Source organism: Leucopleurus acutus (assembly GCF_964270905.1).
Source record: "Leucopleurus acutus genome assembly, chromosome: 2".
In the NCBI taxonomy this organism is placed as follows: Eukaryota; Metazoa; Chordata; class Mammalia; order Artiodactyla; family Delphinidae; genus Leucopleurus; species Leucopleurus acutus.
Genome location: NC_139143.1, coordinates 56,932,149 through 56,958,674, shown reverse-complemented (window position 1 = coordinate 56,958,674; position 26,526 = coordinate 56,932,149). Strand labels below are relative to the sequence as shown.

The following is a 26,526-nucleotide window of genomic DNA, read 5'->3' as shown; positions in this document are numbered from 1 at the left end:
TTTTTTTGTATTTATTTATTTATTTTTGGCTGCATCGGGTCTTAGTTGTGGCATGTGGGGCGGGATCTTTTTGTTGCGGCGCACAGGCTTCTCGCTAGTTGTGGTGCGCGGGCTCAGTAGTTGCGGTGTGCAGGCTTAGTTGCCCTGCGGTATGTGGGATCTTAGTTCCCCAACCAGGGATGGAACCTGTGTCCCCTGCATTGGAAGGCGGATTCTTAACCACTGGACCACCAGGGAAGTCCTGTCCCAGTTCTTAAGTACCTTAGGATTGAGAAGAGGGTAGGAGGTGAACAAAGACAGAGAATAGAAGGCAGAATACGGCAGCTGTTCTGGGGATAGAATTTGTGCTTCTGCTTTACCCTGGCTCTTGTCTTCATAAGAACCAAGACTTCTCTGATTATCTTATGTCCAACCTCAGAGGTTTCCAATGTGCTGCCTCCCTACCCACACAGGAAGGGAAAGGGGTGGGATATAAAAGGTCAACGCAGTGCAGAGGGGCACTGGGACCCTTCTGCTCTGCCCAGGCCTGGGGGAGACCAGCCTCCATCTTGCCCAGCACCGCAGCTGACATGCAGGATACAACCTCCAGGGAGGGCCCACGGGGCAGGGGTGCCTGCTCTGAACCCTGGGGTGATATCCCAGGATATTTCTGGCTCCCACATATCTCTCCCTTCTCCACTGCACTAAAAACTTTATCAGTTAGTTGTTCCCAATATAGGATAACTCCCAAGGAGGGAATTATCATACTCCTTTTGTATGCAGTAGGTACTCTGCAGATATCTGTAGATCAATGGACTTACATCACAGGAAACTCCTGGCGACTCAGTGATGCCATGGCAGGCCTGTGCAGTGATGTATTCTGGGGTAGAAGATGTTTCCAGTCATGCCCCCTGTCACGTCACCTGGGCACCCACCTCCGCATCCCCATGTCAACCCCTCCCTTCCTGCCTGCATGTGTATTCCCGGGTTTCCACACTTACCAGAGAATGATTGGCTGTGAGTTACTGGAGGATGGAAACACCACGGGGTTTCTCCAATATGCATATGACGGACAGGATTTCATTATCTTCAGTAAAGATACCCTCTCCTGGATAGCTACAGACAATGTGGCTCACATCACCAAGCGGGCATGGGAGGCCAGTCAGCATGAGCTACAATATCAAAAGAATTGGCTGGAAGAAGAACGTATTGCCTGGTTAAAGAGATTTCTGGAGTATGGGAAAGGTACCCTACAAAGGACAGGTAAAGAGGAGGGAGAACACCTTGTCCTCATATCCTCAGAACTCATGGTTTTATACGTAACTTCCTCTCGTCTAAGTTATAGCGACCCTATTCTGAAATCCATTTTGTTACTATCATGGTCTGTAACTCTCCATGAAAACTTCCCCTAGTTACTTTTTATCGGCATTTTGACAACATTCAGCAGTTCTTGTGGGCTCTAGAGCGCAGGCTCAGTAGTTATGGCACATGGGCTTAGTTGCTCTACGCCATGTGGGATCTTCCTGGATCAAGGCTCGAACCTGTGTCCCCTGCACTGGCAGGTGGATTCTTAACCACTGCCCCACCAGATAAGCCCCAACCATCTTAATTTTAATGGTTGCAGGTAACAGAAAACTACTCAAACTGGCTTTAGCACAAAGAATTTGTTGTTGTTGGCAAACCAGGGTTCTGGGTCATTCTCGGTTTTAGATGTTTCCTGCAAAGAAGAAAATTAATTGGGAAATGCAGTTGCTGAGTTCTAATACTGTGTACTCAGTACATAAGATACTTCTGTTTAACTTGAACTTCTTCTTCCTAGAGCCCCCACTGGTCAGAGTAAATCGCAAAGATATTTTCCAGGGATTGCAACTCTTTACTGAAGAGCTCACGGCTTTTACCCCCCAGAAATTTCCACGATCTGGATAAAAAAATGGGGAAGAAATTGTCCAAGAAATGGATTATGGAGACCTTCCTCCCGGTGGGGATGGGACCTATCAGACATGGGTGTCAGTTGAGCTGGATCCTCAGAGCAGCGACCTTTACTCCTGTCATGTGGAGCACGGCGGTGTCCACGTGGTTCTTCAGGGTTCCCAGGGTAGAGACGGGGTTGTGGCTGTCTGGGGAGTGAGACTGAGGACAGGGGGTGAGCAGGAAGCATGGATCACTGCATGCTTTAGAATGGGTCTGTTCAATCAGAGGTTCTCTCACTTTTCGGTCTCAAGCCTCCTTTATACTCTTAAAAAAATTATTGAGTAACCCAAAGAGCTTTTGTTTATTTAGGTTATATCTGTTTCTATCTACTGTATTACAAACTAAAAATTAAAAAAAATTAAACACTAGAAAACACAAGCACATATTCCATTTGCTATCAGAGTGATGATGTCATTTCATATCATGTGGCCTCTAGAAAACTCCACCGTGCCCACGTGAGAGATGGAGGTTTAAAAAAAGCGGGGGGGGGGGAGATCATGAATTAGATCTCATGGACACCTTGATTGGGTCTTGAGGACCCTTGGGGCATTCGGACCATACTCTGGGAGCTGCTGTTCCTCTGTTTTAGACTATTCTCCACGGAGCTGTGAAGTAAGAAGTGACAGTACGAAAAATAGTGTCGGGCTTCCTGATGATCGCAGGTACAAAAGTTCCCAAACGTTAACATAGAAGAGGAGGAGCACTTGTGGATTTTCCCTCATTTGCTTTGCTTTTAGAATCAGAAACTATGCTTCTGGCGATGAAAGCTGTTGGGTTCATTGTCCCCGCCATTGTCCTGTCTGGAGTTGGTGTCGTAGCCTGGCAAAGGAAGCCCTGAGGTGAGAGGCCTGTGGAAGGATCCTAGGAGTTGACAGACTGTCTCTCCACAGCTCCAATGAGTTTTATATTCTGCACCTGACACTCTAAGCTCCATTTAGAAATGGGTTGGGCCTCACTTTGCAATCACAGGACCTAGAACACCCCTCTCACCATATAGGGAACACACACCACGGATGATGCTTGTAAGGAGAGTGGTCTGTTCCATAGGTGGTGCCTGACATCGACAAAGTAGTACAGTTCCTGTCCAGGTGGACAGTCCTCCTAGAAGTTGGGTCAGAGAAGATACAGTGACATTGGTTTGTCTTTTTCCAAGTGATATTGTTATGATTAATTACTATCAACTTTTGAGGGAATTTTGTCCTTGGTTTCAAAACTTCAGTAAGTTTTCCCATTTTGACAAACACTATTCTGCTTCAATCATATGGAAGTCACTTTTCTTCTAAATTCATCTTTCAACACATGAAACGTGGAAGAGCGACCCTTTGGAAAATGGAATTCAGGGTAAGAAAACGGGGAAGGAGAAATGGGAGAGATATAGGCTCTTAGTACCTTGGGGAAAAAACTTCATTCATTCAGTAAACATGTCTTAAATGCCTACTCTGTTCTAAGCACTGTATTAAATGCTGGGATATAGCAATGCAGAAGACAGACATGATGCCTGTTAGAGAGCTTACAGTCTAGTTTTGTAAGGTCATTCCCCACCTCTGGCCTCACTAGGTGCTCAAGTTGATCACAGCATAATATTGATGAGTCCTGGGTAATGGGTTTGAAGCCAGTGTGGGCCAGGAATTTGGCTTTGTTTCATAGCCACAGACTTAAACCTCGATTCAGGTGATACCATGCAAAGCATGTTATTAGTTCAAAGTAAAACCAACCCTCTACTAGAAAATTAACTCAGAGTTAATGGGCCATTATGTTTTCTTTAGAAAGTATAGCACTAATCCCAATCCAGCAAGTGATCGCTGCTGAAGCAAAAAAATATATTTTTTTTCTTTTTATAGAGTGACACACCTCTCTCAAGAATGATACGCACCATGAGTTCCTGCTCTTTATCTTGTGGAGTCTGTGAATCTGAGTTAAAGTTTGTCAAGTACTAAGAGAATCTTGACCAAGTAGACTAAAAATGTCAACGCCAGCTTCTCAGTCTTTGCTGAACATTGCATAATTTATTTTTGAGCTGTAAGGAAAAATGCACATATCTGACTAAAAACTTTTCCTTTCAGAGCAAAATGGAGTTGTCTACCTTCCTACACCAGATCACTGATGGGAGATGGCTATTTTCCAGCTGTCTTTCCTCTAGGAACCATGGTCTCCTCTGTCCCACATGGACTCAAGTCCAGAGCTCAAAGCTCTTGACCACACCCACAACAGACATGGACATGATAGGATTAATTATTTATGGCAGACAGATAGGAGCTACAAAATGTTATTTGTTCTTTGGCTCCAAACAGACTGTCAGCTATCAGGCTCTTTGGATGGACTCCTTCATTACGTTTCCTCTAAATGTGGCTGCTCTCATGGCACAACACTTCTTTACATCCCATTTGTCAACAATGGTTTGCGGGTAGGTTAGAGAATCTCAGGGCTGGGAGAAAACTTCAATCCAGGGCCGGAAATGTCTTCTCCAATGCCTTTGCCTTGAGCATCTAGCCTCCACTTGAATTCCACCAGTGAACGTCACCTCACTATGTCACAAAAGGCCTTTCTCTTCTTTCATGAGAGTGTTGACTAGGCAAAAGCGGTGGGTGCCACGACTGTGACCCTACAGACAGGTTGGACCACCCCATGAGAGCAGTCAGCCAGTCTCTACAATGGCCTGTGCACTGGTGGGATCATTTTACACCTTCCCTGGCCTGAGAGAAAGCAAAAGTGCCCTGTTCTTTTGCCAGGCAGCTCTGCCTGGTAGCTTGGCATCTTGGAAATATACCTGGTCAGATCTGTGGAGGTGATTTCATTCTGTCTTTTGTAAGAAAGTAAGAAAAATAAGTATCAGACATTATCACCTTTAGTAGAAATACAGAGACTTGAACCCAATTGCTACCTTTTAATGTAAAAATGATAGTGTGTCTCAGAAGAGCATCCAGTTCTAATTTCTGTCCTTCCTCTACTGGCTTAGATGGGCCCGACTCATCTTTATACATATGCTTTTTCTCCGTACATCTGCCCTGGGAATAAATAAAAGCCCCACTGTGAGAATTCACATCCCCTTGATCCTCCTTACTCTTCCCAACCGCCTAAAATCCTCACCATCATTTACCTCTGGTCCTGCCCTCTGTAGCCACCGGTCCTTGGGTTGACCATCAGTTATACATTCATCGGTCCCACTTCACTGACTCTGTCTGACCGCACACGTCGGCTCTGATACTCGCTTCAGTGGCCCCAACTTTGACAACTGACTTTGAACATGTGTGTCAGACTTGACCTTTGCTTTCCCTTGACCAATGCATTTGCCCTCTGGCTTTAATCATCACAGCCACAGGTACAGACACTCTCAGCGTGCTAGGGCTATTCCTTGCTCCACTGTCCCCACCTTCTTCCATGGTTGAAGCTCCCACCCCGTGTCTCTTTGCTGGTGCCCGCTGAGTTGCATAAGAGAACAACTGTGTTTGTTTATTTTGCTTTTAGGGTTGCCATGGGCAATTGCCATACCATCTTTTAAGCAGCGTTGCACTGTGAAGAGAGCAGCTTTATTTCTGGAATGGTTTCTTCTTACAATTAGAATAGTTAGGACTTAAAATATTTTTGGATGGACACTTACAGTGATTCAGATGCTGTATCTATATAAATGTCTTCTCCAACTGCCTGGTGCTCTCATCAAACACATGAATGGTCAAAGCCTTTTTGTGCTCCCAGGGCCTTGCCCTACACTTAACATGTAATAAAAATGTCCACATGGATGAAGAGGAGGAGGCAGAGGCAAGGGCAAGGATGTGGTGATGAGACCTTCGGTAGTGCAATTGCAGTGTCTCTGTTTCTCCCTTGGGGATTTTATAATATAAAGAGAGTTATCATATAAATATAATATAAAGGGATGATTTTTCAATAATATGAACAATTTTGCACTTTCATTTTACAAGTAGCTCAAGATTACATTATTTCTTAATAATTTTAGACTTATTGCTTCATGAACTTGTGTTTGTTGCTTACAGATGCTTGGTAATTGGAAACTATGAAATATTTGATAATGTAATCTAAACATTAAAAACAAAGGACTGTGCTGTCACCACAATCATGCTTTGATTTTGGATTCTCTTTACTTAATATCTGGATTAAGAACACTGGATGAGAAATCTGTTCAACTCACTTCTTCATTTTTTTTTTAATTCTATTGTCTATTTTCTTTTTAAGCACATGCAGACCAAACTATAGTCTATTTAAATGGCAGCGTAACAGGGAGGGAAGAAAAGCAGTTTGAAGAGCAGGGTGAAAGTCAGGCAAAGTTTTCCTGGACCAGGCTCCTCTGTTGTAGGGGTGAGCTGTCCCATCGGAGGGCTGGCCTTCTCTGCCTCTTCCACTATTTTCAAGTTCTTCTGGGCTGTTCCTTATTTCTGAGGAACCATGTACTTGGTTTTTCCTCTTCTACTTTTTTTTTTTTTTTAATAAATTTATTTATTTATTTTTGGCTGCGTTGGGTCTTTGTTGCCGCGAACAGCGGCTACTCTTCATTGCGGTGCACGGGCTTCTCATTGCGGTGGCTTCTCTTGTTGTGGAGCACAGGCTCTAGGTGTGCGGGCTTCAGTAGTTGTGGCACATGGGCTCAGTAGTTGTGCCTCGCAGGCTCAGTAGTTGCGGCGCACGGGCTTAGTTGCTCTGCGGCATGCGGGATCTTCCCGGACCAGGGCTCAAACCCGCGTCCCCTGCACTGGCAGGCGGATTCTTAACCACTGCGCCACCAGGGAAGCCCTTCTGTCTACTTTTGACCTAAGAGGAGATTGTTCTCGCAGTTGTGGCCATGAGGAATAGTCGTCCACTAGGGAAGCCAGTTGATCATTTTCTGGCAGGGTCCCTCTGAGAGGCCACACCTTATTTTGATTGCCCATGTCTGGAGTCTTTGCCTTAACATGTGCAGGTCAAGCATCCCCACGGGTGCATAAACTGGAGTGCCAATGTATTCATTTACTGTGAGAAACACAATTGCCAAGTGGGTCAGATATTTGTCTCAGCTGGTCAGTACATCTTCCAGCAGCAGAGTCTACGTGAGAACAACTAATCAGAGGCAGAGCTGTGTGTGGTGGTTCCACAACTGGTGCATGGGTTGGGGTGGCAGTGTGGGACAATTCTTGCTCTTTAGCTCCCCCTTTCCAGGATTAGCTGTTCTTTCACACACTATTCATTCACAGAACATTCTCCAGGGAGAGTGGGCAGCAGCGCTGGAGGGGTTCAGGGTCGCTTGTGTCCCAGCCCAGGTGTTTTCCACTTGACTGCACTGCCGTTCTCAGAGGAAGAGTCTCCACTGCCCTTCCTGAAATGTCTTCACCACCTCTCTTCTTTTGGACATTTGCCATCTTTTAGCCTTTGATCTCGCTGTAACATCTCTACATCTCTCTTTCACTCTGGGCTCCCTCTCTCCAAAGTCCTTTTATCTTCTGGTTGTCCCAAACCCTGCAGGCTGTGTAACAAATCTCAAACCCTGGTGGTTTAAAGCAACAACAATCGCTTTATTATCTTTTGTAGTTTCTGTGGGTTGGGGATTTGGGTAGGGCTTGGTTAGGCAGTTCTGGCTTGGGGTTTCAAGTCAAATAGTGGCTGGAATCAAAACAGTGCAGTACTGGAGGAGCTAGGGGTGGGGGGTGGTCAGGCATCTCTCTCTGTGTGGAGACTTGGGGGCTCTCCGTGGGGTCTCTTTGTGTGGGTTAGATTGGGCTTCCTCACAGCATGGTGGCCTCAGTGCAGCAAGACCACTTACATGGCAGCTAGCTTCCCTCAGAGCACGTATCCCAAGAGATCAGGGCAGAAGTGCATAGCATTCCTCTGACCTAGCCTTGGAAGTCACATAATGTCACCTTTGCCCTACTCTAAGTAGTCAAAGAAATCACGAAATCCTGTTCAGTTTCAAGGGGCGGGTACAGAGATCCCAACACTCAATGGGAAGATTGTCAAAGTCACGTTGTGAGAAGAACATGTGGGTGGGAGGTATTGTTGCAGCCATTTTTGGAAAGATAGAACCTGTCACAAGTGCCATGCCCCACCAGCTGCTCCCCATTCCACCTTGTATTAGTGTCCTAGGGCTGCTGTAACAACGTACTGCAAACTGGGTGGCTTCTAGAACAACAAAAAGTTTTCATCTCACTGTTCTGGAGACCAGAAGTCCAAAATCAAGGTGTTGGCAGAGCTGTGCTCCCTCTGAAGGCTCTAGGGAAATATCTGTCCCAGGCTTCTCTCCTAGCTTCTGGTAGTTCCTTGGTTCGTGGCTGTATAACTCCAGCCTTCAGACGGTGTTCTCCTGTGTGTGTGTCTCTGTGTCCAATTTCCCTTTTTATAAGGACGCCAGTCATACTGGATTAGGGGTCCATGCTACTCCAGTAGGACCTCATCTTAACTGACTACATCTGCAACTACTCTATTTCCAAATAAGGTCACATTCTTAGGTACTGGGGTTAGGACTTAAATTGGGGGTGTACACAATTCAACCCATAGCACACCTGTTCCAAACCTCTGCAGGCTCCCCTCAGTCCAGCAAAAGCTCCTTTTGCTCCAGGGAATCAGCTAGCACTTAGGAAATCAAACTAATTAAATGAATTCTCCCTATAGTGAGATTGACTAGTAATCCGTCCACCTTACCTTAACTCTCCATGAGAAGAGTTAGGTCAAATGAATCTGGCAGAATTTTCGATGGTTCTGGGGGAATTGGGGGGACAGCCATCCTTTCTTTAAGTCACACCACTTGGTTTTCTTCCATGTATAAGGCTCATCTCCCAACCTCTGCAGGACAAGGAAAGGTATTCTCGACCTCCAACTCTCATCCCAGATGGTGAAGGCAGTTGCTCATTGATCTACTTGCCCAACAGCTTCTCCTCGAGAGCCTGAGGCTTCTGACGCTTGCGTCTTTGATTCTCATAAGAAGGTCACATTCTGCCAGAGGGGGGATGCTTGCGTCCTTCAGTAGGTTAAATATGCATTCAGACCCCTGGACATTTCTGGAAACACTCAGACCGTGGGCACCCCCTGCTGAGGAAGAAACCCGAACTGTGACTCCAGAGGAACTCACCACGCTTTCACTGAGGCGTCCTTCTCCTGCTCTCTTGCTTCCCCATAGTTGGCTTGTCTGAGTAAAAAGAACACCAAATACCGCCACATACGTGAGTGACTTACCATGTAGCTAGACAGACACCATATCTGCCATTAAATGTATCTTTGTTGTAAATCTTGTTTGATGACAACATTAAACTCTGCGCATTTGTTCTATTTCTGTGGGTTAGGACCGCAGCTAACCCATGAGGGACATTTGTGCAAATTAGAAAATTGTTCCCTTCCTCTGGGTGGACGCTGACTAAGGCCAGCAGAACATAGAGTGGATTTCTACCCTGTCTGCCCCCTTGGTGGGGTGTCCTTGTACAGAGCACAACTTTACATGACAGCGCTGGTCCTACCATTAGAAAATGGATGGAAATTGGCTGTAGACTAAGATGAATGAATTAGTTTGGAAGAGAGGGGTAATGATGGAAAAATACAGGTCAAGTCATTCAAAATGGTAGAATCAGAAGCCCTGTATGTGGACACAAACAGCTAAAATTATCTGAAAGGTTTTACATAATCCTATCATCGAATTTATTTATGGCGATCTATTTTTAAATTTCGATGTCATATTAGACAGTCTGTTTGCACAATGCCTTGTATGTAGTAGGAACTCAGTAAATACTTCTTGAATGAACCAGTACAGTATTTTAATTAGCTAGTCCTCATGTACTGGTGCAAAAGAACAGTGTCATCTTACAGCTGAAGTCATAGAGGGGAAATATCCCACTCAGGATTGGATGACATTCGAGGGGCCCAGGATGAACACTCCAAGGATTCATCTGAATTCTTCAGAGGTGTCATCAGCGTTAACATTCTTTATTTCATACTTTACCTTGTTTATTGCCTTGTCTGTGAGCTTAGGGATCCCAAACATTCTAACCACACTCCTCCTCCCTGACACACATATTAGGGACAAGGACAGATTTCAGAGGTTCTTACATGAGGCACCTTCTTCTGGAAGGCTTTGAGAAGAGGCACTGAGGAATGAGTTCTCAACCATCTTGGGGGCCCAAATATCTGATACTTAACATATATCTTTTTATTCTTAAGGCCAGTAGAGCTGTTATATAATCTGAATTTTCTTTTCTATCATCACTTGGGTATTTAGTTAATGAAAGTTCTTGGGAATTCCCTGGCAGTCCAGTGGTTAGTACTCGGTACTTCCACCGCAGAAGGCCCGGGTTTGATCCCTGGTCGGGGAAATAAGATCCCACAAGCCACGTGGCACAGCCAAAAAAGAGAGAGAGAGTTCTTGAAATACAAATTCTATCAGTTCTTACCCATGACCTAGGAAGGACAGGAAAGTGCTTGTTCTAAGGAGAATTGATCATGCATTTGTTCTCCTTTCCCCCTTCCTCCTATTCAGTGTTAGCTGAACCCAGCAGAAGCGTCTGCATTTGTTCCTTGGTGTGGGTTGGGTGTGAGAGAATGTTTGGGACCAGAAGGTTCTGAGTCGGTCAGAGCTGGACAGTTGGAGTGAGCAGCTGAGGGGCAGCTGGAAGGCTGGGTTGGCCTGGAGCCCTGGCAAGCCGAGGCCGGGGCTGAGGCAAGTGCCGTGGCAGCAGCCAGACCTGCGAAGAAGCAAAACAGGGGCCAGAGAGTGGCAACAACTAAGGAGAAAAACACCTTCTGAGAAAATAGCTTCTTTTTTTTTTAATTTAATTTAATTTTCTTATACAGCAGGTTCTTATTAGTTATCTATTTTACACATATTAGTGTATATATGTCAATCCCAGTCTCCCAATTCATCCCACTACCATCACCCCACCCCCGCTGCCTTCCCCCCTTGGTGTCCACACGGTAGTTCTCTACAACTGCGTCTTTATTTCTGCCTTGCAAACCGATTCATCTGTACCATTTTCCTAGATTCCACAATATGCATTAATATACGATATTTGTTTTCTGAGAAAATAGCTTCTTAAATGGAAAAGAAATTCAGAGAACAGGAGGCTCCGAATGAAATGGGAAGCCACTAGAATGGAAAAGGAAGTGAAACCAAGGGAAAAATGAGATATTTAACCCCAAGCTAAAGCAGTCTTTGCCTTTTTCCCTTTTTGAAGAATCAGTGTGGATTCTAAGGTGAATTTGTTAGCTGAACTGAGTAAAAGCTCTCTATTTTTTTAAAGCAACATGACAGTAGCCTAAATAGAGAATTCTGGGAATACCCGGAAAAGACACAAAACTCTAAAAGGTGACAATTCCAGGAAAATCTGGAATAATAAAAAGCAAAACATTTGGAGTCCCATCATCTGCTAAAATATAACACCTTGATGTACTTAAAAGATCCCAACGCATATACTCTGCATATTACATAACAGCTACAGACACACGGGCCCTGTGTGATCTACCACAGGAAGTCGCCAAACCAGATGTCACCCTCGGAGGCTGAGAACTTGGGCTGCCTGCCACCTGACTTTAAAAAAACTGAATTAGAAAAAAAAAAAAAAATGTCATGAAGAACCTAGGGGTAAGGCAGGAATAAAGACACAGACCTACTGGAAAGTGGACTTGAGGATACGGCGATTGGGAAGGGTAAGCTGTGACAAAGCGAGAGAGAGGCATGGACATATAGACACTACCAAACGTAAGGTAGATAGCTAGTGGGAAGCAGCCGCATAGCACAGGGAGATCAGCTCGGTGCTTTGTGACCACCTAGAGGGGTGGGATAGGGAGGGTGGGAGGGAGGGAGACCCGAGAGGGAAGAGATATGGGAACATATGTATATGTATAACTGATTCACTTTGTTATGAAGCAGAAACTAACACACCACTGTAAAGCAATTATACTCCAATAAAGATGTAAAAAAAAACTGAATTAGTCATTGATCCCTGAGGATCAAGGAGGGTTGAGGACCAAAGGCAAGCTGCTCTAACCCAATTTAGGCCTTTGCAACTGAAACTGCGATCAAATTTCAAAGATTTGTAAATTGCCCAGATTCACAGACCTGCGATCAGTCTACAAGATGACATGTTTATAGGCCCAATGATGACATTTTCAAGGATTGGCCTGGGCCACGCGAATTAGTCGCTTCTCTGTGTGGTACTGTAGACACTATACTTTCATTAAAGCCACAGAGTTTATTTACTCCAGTTTCTCACTAATAATCTGCCACAGACAGTGATATTCAAGTTACATTCTTACGTCTTTCATTAGTTAATCAGCCATTCATAGAATGTATGCTCCATGAGGCCTGAGCCTCCAGTGCCTAGCACATAGCAGGCCCTCAATACATGTGCATATTGACTGAATGAATTTCTGTAATACCTACCACAAGCCAGACTATACAGGCAATAGTGCCCAATGACATTTTGAAAATTAGCAAGTGCAGAGATGGCCCAGACCTGTGCTTGTAAGCAAGTCAAGCTCACATAATACAGAATGATTCTAGGGAAGATAATCTGGAATGTATTTCTGTACAATAGACCCTGGGCTTCATGTTAATAGAGGAAATACAATTCTGACAGTGACCTTGTGTGATAATGCTGAACAGCACAAGTTGGATAAAACTTTCGAGTCTAATGGAGACAGGAAAGCCTGCATATAAATATTGCATTAATGAAGGAGAGGAGGGAGAAAGGGAAGGACTGGAAAAACCCAGGGCTGCCCCGCTCCCCGCAGCAGCTGGGCTGGGCTTCCAGGGCCAACAGGCAGTTGTGATGGTGACATCTAGGAACTCAGAGATGTCCAGTGAGACAGAGTAAGCTCTAATCCTCTCGTTTCCTTTTGCGTTCCCCAGCTGGCCAGTCCTCAGAATTAACTCCGTCTCTCAACCCCTCAGTGCTCTTTGGCTCTGCCCCACAATGGACACCAGCTACTCCGTGCTGGAATTTATCTGTTTCCACACAGCATATCTGTCTGGCTAGACCGGACACCGCTGAGGGACACAATTTGAACTCTACCTCCTTCGCTTGGTATCAGGGTGATCTTAAGTTATTTAACTTCTTAGCCTCCGTTTTATAAAAACAGGTAAGTACCTGTTTCTCAGTGCTGACGTGTGAGTTAAAGGAGATATGAATGTGTGAAAGCACATGGCGCAGGGCGTGCCATGTGCTGTGTCTCTTCCTCTAGGTTTTCTCCAGGGACTACTCCCCATGTCCTGCATAATCACAGCTACCATTTATGGAGTGCTTACTATGAACTGGGCACTTCACGTGTATTATCTCTAATTCCTCATAACTTCAGCAGCAGGCATTCCCATTTCACTGAAGTTCAGATAAGTTCTATCTCTTGACACGGTCTGCCATTCATAAATGGCAGAGGCATGATTCAAACCCAAGTCCTTCTCCATATACAGCTGTGCTCTTTCCAGTACATCACCCTATCTGCACACAGTAGGCACTCAATCGATGCTTGATGGAAATTATAAGGTATCATCTACACTAAACTATGTTGCATAGTGAACCTCAGGAACAAATGAATAAAAACAACTTTACAATGAATCAGAAACTAATAAAGTCCTTATAAATTGTGAAAGGCTGGATCTTTTTGCTCAGGCTTTGAGGATGTGACTAAATGTTGAATAGGGCCAAATGAAACACATAGGGAACTGTCACACATTTCATGGAAATGTCAGTGAAGCCCATGGATAAGATTCATTCTTGGGCAATTGTTGGCAGATGGCAATAGCTGAGGCACAAAGGGAAAATTTTAAAAGCTCCTCACCTTGCAAACAAACTCACCCAAGGTAGATCCAGTGATACACAGACTTTTCAAACTGGGAGGTCATTTAGGGGTTATATAGTTAAATTCTCTCATTTTACAGATGAGAAGATTGAGGCTTGGAGAGAGGAAAATGATTTGCCAAAGGAAAATCTAAAACTAATTACAAACTTCATATCTTTATAACATAACGTCACTAGTCATTAGGGAAATGCAAATTAAGACCACAGATATCACTACATACCTATAAGAACAGCTAAAATAAAAAGTAGTGACAACACCAAATGCTGGCAAGGATGCAGAGAAACTAGATCACTCATCCATTGTTTGCAGGAACACAGAATGCTAAAAGCATTCTGGAAAAACTAAGTATACAGTTATCCAGAAATTATACTCCTGATAATTTACTCCAGAGAAATGACAACTTATGTCTACATAAAAATCTGTACACATTGCTCATAGCAGCTTTATTTGTAATAGCTAGAAATGGAAAACAACCAAAATGTCCCTCCATAAAACAACGGTACACCCATGCTATGGAATATTACTCAGCAATAAAAGAGAATAAACTACACATGCAACAATTGGGATGAATCTCAAGGTCATTAGGCTGGTTGAAAAAAGCCAATTTCAAAAGGTCACATACTACATAATTCCATTTCTATAACACTCTCAAAATGACAAAATTTTGAGAGATGGAAAACAGATTAGTAGTTGCCAAGGTTAGGAATGGTTGCGGAGAAAAGGCTGGGTGTGATTATAAAGGGGTAGCATGTGAGAGATGATAGACCTGTGTCCTGATTGCAGTGGTGGTCACACAAATCTACACATGTGATAAAATGACATAGAACTCATGCAGCTCAATATTAAAAAAACAAACAAACCAATCAAAAGATGGACAGAAGACCTAAATAGCCATCTCTCCAAAGAAGACATACAGATAGCCAAGAGGCACATGAAAAGCTGCTCAACATCACTAATCATTAGAGAAATGCAAATCAAAACTACAATAAGGTATCACCTCACACCGGTTAGAATGGGCATCATCAGAAAATCTACAAACAACAAATGCTGGAGAGGGTGTGGAGAAAAGGGAATCCTCTTGCACTGTTGGTGGGAATGTAAATTGATACAGCCACTATGGAGAACAGTATAGAGGTTCCTTAAAAAACTACAAATAGAATTACCATATGACCCAGCAATCCCACTCCTGGGCACATACCCAGAGAAAACCATAATTCAAAAAGACACATGCACCCTAATGTTCATTGCAGCACTATTCACAATAGCCAGGTCATGGAAGCAAGCTAAATGCCCACTGACAGCCGAATGGTTAAAGAAGATGTGGTACATATATACAATGGAATATTACTCAGCCATAAAAAGGAACAAAATTGGGTCATTTGTAGAGACGTGGATGGACCTAGAGACTGTCATACACAGTGAAGTCAGAAAGAGAAAAACAAATATCGTATATTAACGCGTATATGTGGAATTTAGAAAAATGGTACAGATGAACCGGTTTGCAGGGCAGAAATAGAGACACAGATGTAGAGAACTAACATATGGACACCAAGGGGGGAAGCAGCGGCGGGGTGGGTGGTGGGATGAATTGGGAGATTGGGATTGACATATATACACTAATATGTATAAAATAGGTAACTAATAAGAACCTGCTGTATATAAAATAAATAAAATAAAATTTAAAAGTATATCTATATATATATTAGGGGACTAAAAAAAGTTGCATAGAACTATAGGCACATATTGTATCAGTGTCAGTTTCTTGGTTTTGATATTGTACCATAATTATGTAAACTGTAACCATGGAAGAAACTTGGTGAAGTGTACCTGGGACCTCTCTGTACTATCTTTGCACTTTCCTGTGAATCTCTAATTATTTACAAATAAAATATTTCTTTTAACTGAAGGACAATGCAGCAACTCATTTCTTTTATGATACTTGTAATTATATGGCTTATATGAGACTAGTTCCACGTAGAGACTGGCCAAATAATAGAACAGTCTGATAGCTCTAGCTTGTTAAAGTGATCTGTGCCTGTTATCACAGCTACCCGCAAACTCCTTTTTAGAAAAATCCCATTTCATTTGCAATCAGATTGTAAACTAAGATATTTAAGGGGACCCGTTAACAATGAAATAATCTGAAAAGGCTGTCTTACTAGAGTTTGGTAATTTCAGATTATAATATTAAAATAATTTATTTGGGGAGTGTTGGGAGCATTTCCACTGTTTTAAAACCCTGTAGAAGAAAAAGCATAACGTATTTGGTGCCGGGATCCTGCTACCGTCTTTTACAATTTGAAGGTGTCCCCACCTAAGTTAAGGTAAGCATCATCGACCTATGTGACCAAAAACGCCCATCACTTGGTGGTGAGCACCTCAGGATGATTTGGATGTTAAGCCTCTTTTGGCAGAGACAGGAGGGCTACCTCTTAAGACTGATTATACTTCAGCTATTTGGATTGTCGGGTTATCAAGCTGGTTCCCTTGCAGCGGCTGTTTTCTACTTGTTCACAGCTGTACCTTGAGCCTGGTGCATCACCTGTTTTCTGGGGCTCTTAGTGACCTAAGGGGTGTGACTAATGCTTTCCGTTATGACTGTACTGGTCAACCTAATGATTGAACTTCAGTTAACTGCATAGTTCCTTAGGGGCAGTTCCTCATGGAATTGATCCGCATGTGATGCAGCTCACCTCCTTGTAGGGAAGACAGGTAAGAATACAATAGAAGTTCATCGTGATCAGTCCTACAACAGGACTACGTGCAAGGACAAAGGTGGGATCCAAGAGAGCAAAGGTAATTCTTCTGTGATGAAGGGCAGGGGGGGCAAGGGGAGCACTGAGGACCAAGGCTCACGGTGTCAGAGAAAGAGGCTTGAGCTACTTTTTCTTCTACTAGTTGCAGAAGAGGATAAGGTACAGAAAGATGGGAGTGAGTGGAAGAGCTCCAGCTATCATCCGACCCTTAATGAAGCAGCATCTGCCCCCAAAGTGTGCTAGGGCACCGCATGTGTCTGTGTTGTTCACTGAGGTATCCCTAGCACCCAGGACAGTAGCTGGCACGTCGTAGTGTTCAAAAAAGAGCTGTTGAATGAACAAATAAAAAGAATACATTAAACACATCCTCTGTTCACTTTATCCCTAACGACTTTTTTGATCAGCTCAGAATGCTACACGGTGACATCCCAGAAGCCAAGGAAGGAGATTTCAACAAAGAAAGTGTATTCTGTGATGTTGGGTCTGGATGGGGCCAAACTCATCCAGGTGTTCCCAGGGCCCCGTCTGGGGCCCAGTACAAGTGGACAGAGCATCTTCATTGGATAAATGACATCAAATAGGTTTTTTTTCAAGAGTTAACTAGAATGTTGTGATGGCTGTTTCTGTCCTCTTATATTTTGTGGGTTTAGAGCCCAAACTGCAGAGATTTTAATAAACCCTGAAAACATTTAGGAAACATCTCAGCTCCTTTTTCCTTAAAATATTTCTCCACTGCCACTAACGTGGCAAATAAAATTGGGCTATGCAAAGCCTTTTTCGTTCCTCTTTTTCTAGTGTGTTGGAGCTCAAAGGGACCTTAGATGAACCTCATCATTTCACAGATTAGGATCTTGTGAACCATGAAGTCCCACAGCTTGCTCAGGGACTGGCTGGCTAGTGGCAGAACCCCGGGAGAATCTAATTCCTCATCCAGTGTTCTCTCCACTATCCCCTGCTCTCTCTCAAAAATTCAAAGCAACAGATGTTTATGGGGTACCTATTACATACAAGACAGTAGGCTGGTTTCTACTGGAGAGACAGAGGTTGAAAAAAGGTCCCTATCTTGAACCATTTTATAATCAAGTAGAAAGAAAGACATGTATGTGGAAAATTCTAGAAAATACATCCAAAAAATAAGTGACATGAAAAATCCATGCGGGAATGAACTTCAACTTGAAGGACTGGAGAAGACGCTGGGGCGAATGTGATATCTTAAGTGTGCCCACTCTGCTCCATACAGAGAGTGGTGGTGGGTGTGTGGATATGGAGGCGGGGACGTCAAATCCTTCACTGGTCCCGGGGACCATTTCCCACACAGCTGATGGGTTGGAACGCTGCTCACCGCTCACTGTGTGCTCACAGGAGAGGCCAGGAACCATGACGATGCCCAGGCCTACCACAGGTTTTCTGAGCAGAGAAGAACGAACCAGGCTCAGTATTTCAGGCACATACTTACTCCCTTATCTTTTCTTAATCTAGTATTCATAAACGAGGGCTTTCGAGCCCATAGTCTTAGTTTGAAATTCTAGTCAATACAACTTGATATCGTAAAACCACCTCCAGAAATGCCCAGGATATTAAGTGATACAGGACTGCAGAGAATAGTCAGTAGAATTCATCTGCTAATGAGGTAGTAACACAGCTTTGCTCAGGGTTAACACTTTCCGGAGCCAACCAATTAACTGCCCTTTCTAAAACCTCCCAGGCATGTTCTGTGTTCAGAGCTTGATAAAGCTCCTGGCCTATGTAAATCTCAGCTCTCCTATGCTTTTTGTTGTTTTTTGCAGGACTTGGGGAGTGGGAGAGGAATTGAAAATGAATGACCTAAAGCTAGATGAGTGATAAATCCCAGGTTGAGTTACCTCGTTGTTTTACCAAATATTGGTTATATATCAGCATAGTCATGTACTTGTTTAGCATCACAGCAGTCCTTCATGGATTCACACCACCTTTCTCCCACCCCAATTTGGGTCAGGGCAGAAGTCATGCTCTCGGGGCTGCAAGTATTCTGACTGCTATTCTACCACCAACCTTACTCTCTAATTAACGTCCCTCTACCATGCAGAGTCCTTGCCAAAATAAAAAGAATGAAAGCATCTCTGGGTCCTAACGTCTAATATTTGAGTCATCCACAGATGACTTTGTGGGAGGGTCCTTTGGAAATAGTACAGCACATACACACCCCCATTACTCTCTTTACTCTGAAAGCCCTTCCCTGGTCTCCAAAATACCGTTCTCTTCATGAGGTATTTTTCTTCTTTAAGATGTTTCACAAAGTCAAAGTTGGGAAAGATAATGTCATAAAACACTTTACATTTGTGGCGCTATATACTGCTCCTCCATTCTCCTTCCGGGAAACCTTTCCCTCAAGGGAGGATAACTGTTTTTCTCCTTTCTAAATCATTAATTCAACAAACATGTGCTGAGTGTAACCCTGTGCATGCCATGTACAGTGCTAGGTGCTGAAGACGATATATGAGGAACAACTCTTGTTGGAACATCAAAGTTAATCATATCACGTCTCTATTTTGTTTATCTGTTAGAAGAGTTTGCCAATCGTATATTCCCTTTTCTAAAATATCAGGAGAAAACGAGATAATTTATGAGTATTCTAAGTGTCTTCCTCTATGTATTCTCCCATCCATCCATCCATCTATCCACTCACCCCAACACTTTCAACATTCTGTTGTCTCCTTTGGACCAAGTGCTGTGCTAGGCACTAAGGATGTACACCTGTCTGCTGCCCTCAGGGAAGTCCCAGTCCAGAGGGACATGGTTGTATGATCAGACCATGAGCCAGAATGTTATTGTTAGAGAGGAAGCATGTACTCAATGCAAAAGGAACCAAGCCCATGGTTTCTAGCAGCTGAGGTTCACTGTGAGTTAATTCATGGAACAGGTTTCTGTTTTTGATAGCTGCTTTAATTCCCTTTGGGTATATTTTCAAGGAAATTTAAAAACAGCAAAACCTAGAATCCAATTTGATGTGTATAATCTTTTAATCCTTTGGGGGCATATTTGGTCCTTCTGTTTCTCCACCTCCCTCCTTTGCCTTCAGGCTCCCGACCTTCTCGAAGTTAGGTCGCTGGTCTGTTCCCTTTGTTTAATGCATCGTGTGCTTTCTCTTCCCATCCACATCCCCTCTCATGACAGGAGACATTTCAGGACCCCAGAGAGCCCTGGCTGGCAGAACAAATTGACATGTGGGAGTGTGAGATGCCGTCTTTCAGAAAAAAAGCCAGAGGAAGAGGTAAAAATGGCAGGCTGAGAGAGGAGAAAAAGGAAAAGAGAAAAAAGAAAGAGGACAAGGCAGAGAAGAAAAAAGAAAAAAACAGCAACACCAGCCCTAATCAGATCTCTCCAGACCTGCTGTTGAGCAATTTCTGTAACTGAGAGTCAGGTTTAGAAAAAACCTGGCTGGAACGGTCTTTCCCAACACGGGGGCGAGGTGGGAGCAGAACTACAGGAATACCAGAAGACTTGACTGAGTCGCATCTTAAACGGAGATTTTGTTTCAAAATTATGAACAGGGGGTGTGCGGTGGGGAGAAAAACCTTCCCAGCATCCATCATGTGTTGCTTTCGAAAATTATTATTTTGGAGCACAAGCTGTTTCCTGTCTTTAAAGCCTATTATCTATTTCCCTTCCCGGTGGAGCCTGGGCTGCCTGCTAATTTAATCCCCTGGGCTTCCCCCTCTGCCTTCAAGATCTCACAGAGATTCAGGCTTCCTAAAGAGGGCACCTTTGTGTCTTCCTCCCCTGAAGGCTCCCATCTACCCTGGCAGCCAAGGAGATGCTATTTTGGGTAACAGCAGCTGAGTGGGAAGGATTGTTAATTGTTTGTCAAACCCTTCCAGTCTAGTTAGATCTCACTGAAGGAAAAAAAAAAAAAAGAACAAAGCCATACCCTTTCCTTCATTCTACTTTACTCTCCCAAAGCGGGGGAGGGGGGGAGTGCAGGTAGGGCCGGAGGGGGGGGTGGGGGCTGGGGGGGGAATAACTGGCTTCCTTTCCTCCTCAAGCACAAACGCACAAACTAATGTTTAAAAAAAAACTAATTCTTCTAGCCAACTGGAAACACATAAACATAATATTGGCCCAAGAACCAAAGTAGTTTTAAAATCATTTACAAAGCTCAAAACAAACAAACAAAACCAAACAAACAAGCAAAAAAAACCCAAACAAACATAAATCCCATCACAACAAAAGAGACATAGGGGTTCTGCCATCCAGTGGGACCACAGCATTTATTCAAACCACTGAGGCCAAAATGACTAAGCAGATCCCCCAGCCCTGGGCCAGCACCCACTGACACACTAGAAAACAATTCTACCCAGGCACACTAATCAGAACACCCACGGCGACACGCACTTACTCCATCACAGCGTGGACAAATTCAAAATCAAACAGAAAATGACCCACACTGAGAAAGGGCTGCTCAGGACTCTGACCTCAGGCAGGGTCGCCCACGTGACTCTAAAACTTCCTAAGCATTGCATCAGCCTACTAGGAAAGGGGACGAAAAGACTGGGAACCAAAAATGTTATGCTTCTTAAAAGGGCAATGCCACAAAAACATTTTATAACTATTTTTTCTTCCTTGACCAATTCTCTTAAGGAACGATGTCTAGACTTACTTGACTTTTAAAGAACACTTGTTTTTTTCACAATGATCTTTTTGGTATTTTCCGGGAATGCCGAAAGGAATTATCTCAGTAAGAAAGGAGCTGAACTCAGAGAAATTTATAAGTGATGATGGTTCAGGGGATGGATATGAGCGTGCTGCCTATTTTACAATCATTTTTCCTCAAAAGAGCTCAGACTGCCTTATAAACATAAATTTGCTAATCCACACACTAGCTCCTGGTTAGACAGCAGATCTGAAACTTCCTCTTACACTGGAGGAGGTGTCTGTATAAATACTTACTCAGAATTTGCTTAGTCAAAATGAGCATGAGGGCTTCCCTGGTGGCGCAGTGGTTGAGAGTCCGCCTGCCGATGCAGGGGACACGGGTTCGTGCCCTGGTCCGGGAGGATCCCACATGCCGCGGAGCGGCTGGGCCCGTGAGCCATGGCCTCTGAGCCTGCGCGTCTGGAGCCTGTGCTCCGCAACGGGAGAGGCCACAACAGTGAGAGGCCCGCGTACCAGAAAAAAAAAAAAAAAAATGAGCATGAGATGGGTTAGTGATTTGGGGTTTTCAAACTGAATGAGGATTCGTGTTGAAATTTAGATCAGATGTGTTGATCTAAAATGGACTTGACTGATGAATTAGAATTTGTTCCATTAGCTACAGCAATTAGAAGGGGGAGTGGGGAGATGAGGCAAGACTTTCTTATTGGCTGAAAGAGATATAGCGTGCCCCTAAATGAGGTGCTGATAGCCAGTAGGGTTTTCAGTACATCATAACCAGTAATGTTTAATTAGAACAGAGTAGGCAAGCAACTACTCTCTCAGTAATAGTATCACCTGTTTGTAAATAGCATGGCAACAAAAGCAAACCGTCTATCAAAAACAAAAACCCCTTATTTTATGTGAAAAACAGCTTTTATAGGGAAATGGTAGAGCTTAGGGTCATGAATAATTATGAGCCAGGGTTGTTGCCACTAGAATAATTTGTCAAGTACTCTTTTCTCCCCCTTCTAGTTAGCTGTGTTTGAATATGTTAACCTCAAATTTTGGGAACCCATTAATTGGTTTATCAGATAGTTATTGATCCCTTGATATGTACATAGTGATACTCAGGGTTCTGGGTGTAGTGGAAACAGGATGCAAAAAAGTGTAATGGAGCATCTCTCAGCACTTTATATTGTTATTGGGAAATAAATACGTCCACATCAAAGTTAAATAACTAACATGTGAGTAAATAAAATACAAAGCTAAAACATAAGGGTATCATAAGATAACAAGTGGTATTGTGGTTTTAAGTAACAAATGAATGTTAGGTTATGAGAGTGTGTGTGCCCAAGTGAACACATTGTAAATACCATGGCTGTGGAAGGCTTCCTGGAGGAAATGGTGGTGCAGCGTTTGGGCAGGAGGGGAGAGTGCATTCTGTTGAGGAAGCAGCAGATGAGACATATACTTTTGATTAGACCTGTCCAGCTGATGAAGAGGTGGGGCATTTATGTTGCTCAGGGTAGTAGAAAGGTTCGAAAGACTTGCCTACATTCATTGAATCATAGAATTCTGTACCTGAAATGATCCTAAAACAATCAGCTAGGCCACTGGTTCTGAAACGTGGCTGCATATTGTAATCGCCTACAGAGCTTTAAAAAATCCACTGCCTGGGTCTCACCCCAGAGATTCTGATTTGAGTCATCTGGGGTGAGGTCTGGGAGACTGGCTATTTAAGGCTCCCCAGGTGATTCTAATATGCAGCCATCTTCTGAGGACCACTGATTTAGTCCAACTGCCCAATTTTACAAAACAAGGACCACCTGCAAATCTACCCATGCACAGCTGGTAAGAAGCCAGGCTCTGTTCCCCCATTCCAGGCTATTTGCCTTTAACAATGTATGTAGTACTCTGAAGACCAGGCCAGAGGGTTGGATTTTTGCCATAAAGGTCATGGGGAACCGCTGAAGGTTTTTGTGCAGGAAAATGGCACATTGAAAACAAATGGTCCTGCAGTTCCAGGTGGACTTCAGAATTGAAAAGAATCAATGCACGCTAAGAACTCCTGAGAATGAGGCTGTCCAAGTGAGTAGGCTTTCTCTCTGACATTTGTATGCATGTTTGTATTTTAAAATAATATTGTGATAATTTATGTGTTGTCACATTCAGATACGAAGAATTGGGCTTCTCTAACTTTGTGGCTACTTCTCAGTTCTAGAAAGAACTTTCTTCTGGCCAATTAGCTCTGTTTTTTACATTTTTCTTTGATTTTCTCCTCACCTCTACAACCATCTAAGTGTTTCATGTTTCACTTCCCTTTCACTTTATCTTTCCTTTGCTCTCCCTCTTCAACAATCAAGGACATTTGTTAATTGCCCACAATATGCTCATACATATTTATATGTCCACACCTCCCTATCCCTTTATTATCCCTAGGGCAGTGTTGTCCAATAGAAATATAATTAGAGCCACATATGTAAAAAGAAACAGGTTAAATTAATTTTAATAATTTTATTTAACCCAATATATTCAAAATTTTATCATTTCAACATGTAACCCTTCTTAAAAACATTAATGAGATATTTTACATTCTCTTTTTGATACTAAGTCTTTGAAATCTGCTATGTGTTTTACAACTACAGCATCAGTTTGGATGCTAACCATTCAAACCTCAAAAGTATGACACAAGTTGGGTTTCAGTAAAAGGATTTTATGTTATTTCAGTTTTTAGATTTGAATGAAATAAAATGTAAAATTCAGTTCATCGGTTGCCCTAGCCACATTGGCCTAGGGGCTACGGTATTGAACAGTGCAGGTCTAGGGTCTTCTATAGTGGTGTTTTTTCATTCTGTGGCTTGAGAGGGTACCACGCTCATTTTAATGAGTTTGAACGCTCTACTTATTGAGGGAATTTGTTTTTCTTTGGCGTATTAAAGGAGGTGAGGTACGACAAAGATGATCATTAAAACATCCTAAGTTTCTCTGAACCAACATACAAAATTTAGGACAAGACAGAGGGCGGGGCTGTAACAGTTTTGGAAGGGAAACGGGGAGGAGAAAAAAAAAGACAGGCCGGTTTTGGTGCCCACCCCTGGTTGAACATTATTTCTTTTTTAATTTATTTTTTTATTTTTGGCTCCTTTCGCTGCTGCACGCGGGCTTTCTCTAGTTGCGGTGAGCAGGGGCTTCTGTGCGGGCTTCTCACTGTGTTGGCTTCTCTTGTTGTGGAGCACAGGCTCTAGGTGCACGGGCTTCGGTAGTTATGGCCCGTGGGCTCAGGAGTTGTGGCTCGCTGGCTTAGTTGCTCCACGGCATGTGGGATCTTCCCAGACCAGGGCTCGTACCCATGTCCCCTGCACTGGTAGGTGGATTCTTAACCATTGCACCACCAGGGAAGCCCCGAATGCTCTTTGACGATAAAGAAATTCTATAGCTGTCAAGCTGCCAAGAGAAAAAAAAAGATGTAAAATATGCCAGAATAGTGAGAGAGGAAAAGTTGAAAAGCAGATTTGCCTGTTCTCAGAAGAGCAAGAGGAGTATTATTTACAAAAAAGTGCTTATAATATATTTCTGTGGAGCTCTCCTCCTGAAGGACTCGGGATGCCATACAAATGATTATTCACTTACATAAGCAACTTTGACCCAAAAAATTTCCAAATGTCCTCACATTGAAAGGTAGGACATAACGTTATTTCACTCACCCATGGTCACTTCTCACAGAGCTATTGTTTGCGTGATCCATAGTGGGTTGGCATTCTTCTTACACAGACTAGACTCCATTTAAGGCAATATAAGCTCTGTAATCATCTGATAATAATACTTAGTCTTCAATTCGTCATGCAAATGAGAAAGTCAACAGCAGTGGGCAGACAGGCGCTGTGTTAAAAGGAATCCTCGGGCCAGAGCCTAAACAGTGCCTGAGTGGGGACAGCTGTGGCCACAGCACTCAGCGCGCTAATCTGCTCGTGTCCCAGTGGAGAAGGTGGGGGGTGGAAGGGCAGGACAGACTTGATAGACATCCTTTCGCCACTTCTTCCAGAGCAGTTGCTTCCTCTGTCCTTCTGATACCCCCAGTGTGTCCCATGGTGCTACCAACTTTTTTTAACTGAGAGAATCCTAAAGATTGATGACGGCAAATTCTAACTCTGCTTTCTAAAGCTTAGAAGAGTACGTTCTATACTTTCCCTTTTTTTTCCCGATAAGTGGAGGTGAAGCTTGCTAATCATGAGAGCCCAGGTCCTCCAGAGATGAGTTCTCAAGGTTCTGTTTTGTTCTCAGGATTAGAGGAACTCCTGATAATAAGAGCGATCAGGCTCAATTTCAAGTCAGCAAACATTTATTGACCATCTATTACTTGGTATAGTAGAAAAAGCATTCAAAATTCAACAAGTGCTAACAGCACACCTACTATGTGCTTAGTACTGAGCTACGCACTGGTATAGTAATAACAATCACGATAAATAAATGTTTTAATGGCACTAGGAACTATACTAAACACTGTAGGTATTCTTATAATTCCCATTTTACACAACAGGTGACTGAGGCCCAGAAAGATGAAATAACTTGCCCGTGTTACAAAAACATAATTTTCTTATTTCACCTAGATGTGAAATAACTTTCCAAAGGTCACACAACAGGTAAGAAGTGGAACAAGGTAATCTAGCCCCAGAACCCCACACTCGAGCTTTAGAGTTAAATAGGTTCGGAGTTGAAGCCCACCCTCTCCACCTACAGCTGTAAATTACTTAACCTTTCAGAGTCCTAGTTTCATCACCTGTAGATGGAGATAATGACATGGACTTTCAGAACTTTATAAGGATGATACATAATGCCTATATGAGATTAGCTCAGTGCCTGGTAGACAATATCATTGTTAGGAATTCATTAGTTCAAGTGCATAATCACTCAGTATGCACCTGGTATGGCCATCCCAAGTGTTAAAACCTTGAAATTCTTCCATGCCAGTTGGCAGAATCTCTTGAGTGCCCCCCTTCCAGGCCACGCAGCCCCTCCTGTAGGAGCCTGCCCATAACCCCCAGCACTGTAAGGGCCTCCAGGACTCTGTCCTGATGGTCAGTGCCTGTATCCTACAGTTGTTAAATATTTTCACTATATCTCCTGGCTACAAATGAGATGGGCTCCTGCCTTTGATGAGAGCACAGTTTGGGAGGGGCCCTGGGCATGACAGGAGAAAGTAATGAAGACAGTGATGAAGGAGTCTGCTTCCACTGTGGAGGATGGAGCAATGCCCAGCTCAGGTGGGTCTGGAAGGCTTCCCCCGAGGCTTGCTCTATCCGTGACCTGTTTGGGTGGGTGAAGGCATCCCAGATCATCACTAAAGTTCCTTTTGTCTCTAGGCTTTTTCATTCTTGCTACCTCCACCTGGTTCAGACCTTTATTACTCTTTGCCTGAACTCCAGCAAGAGCTTTATAATTAAGTGGTCCC

The 26,526-nt window shown here is 43.5% G+C and overlaps 1 protein-coding gene across 1 annotated transcript; it reads left to right on the top strand.

Annotated features, from left to right (window-relative positions):
• Window positions 1–971: 971 nt before the first annotated feature.
• On the top strand, window positions 972–2,788 carry LOC309958029 (major histocompatibility complex class I-related gene protein; the record flags this gene model as incomplete). Its single annotated transcript, XM_082833642.1, is given in 4 exon segments — window positions 972–1,242; window positions 1,885–1,904; window positions 1,906–2,074; window positions 2,688–2,788. Coding segments are annotated over 4 exon segments (546 nt in total). The 5' UTR covers window positions 972–986.
• Window positions 2,789–26,526: the final 23,738 nt, after the last annotated feature.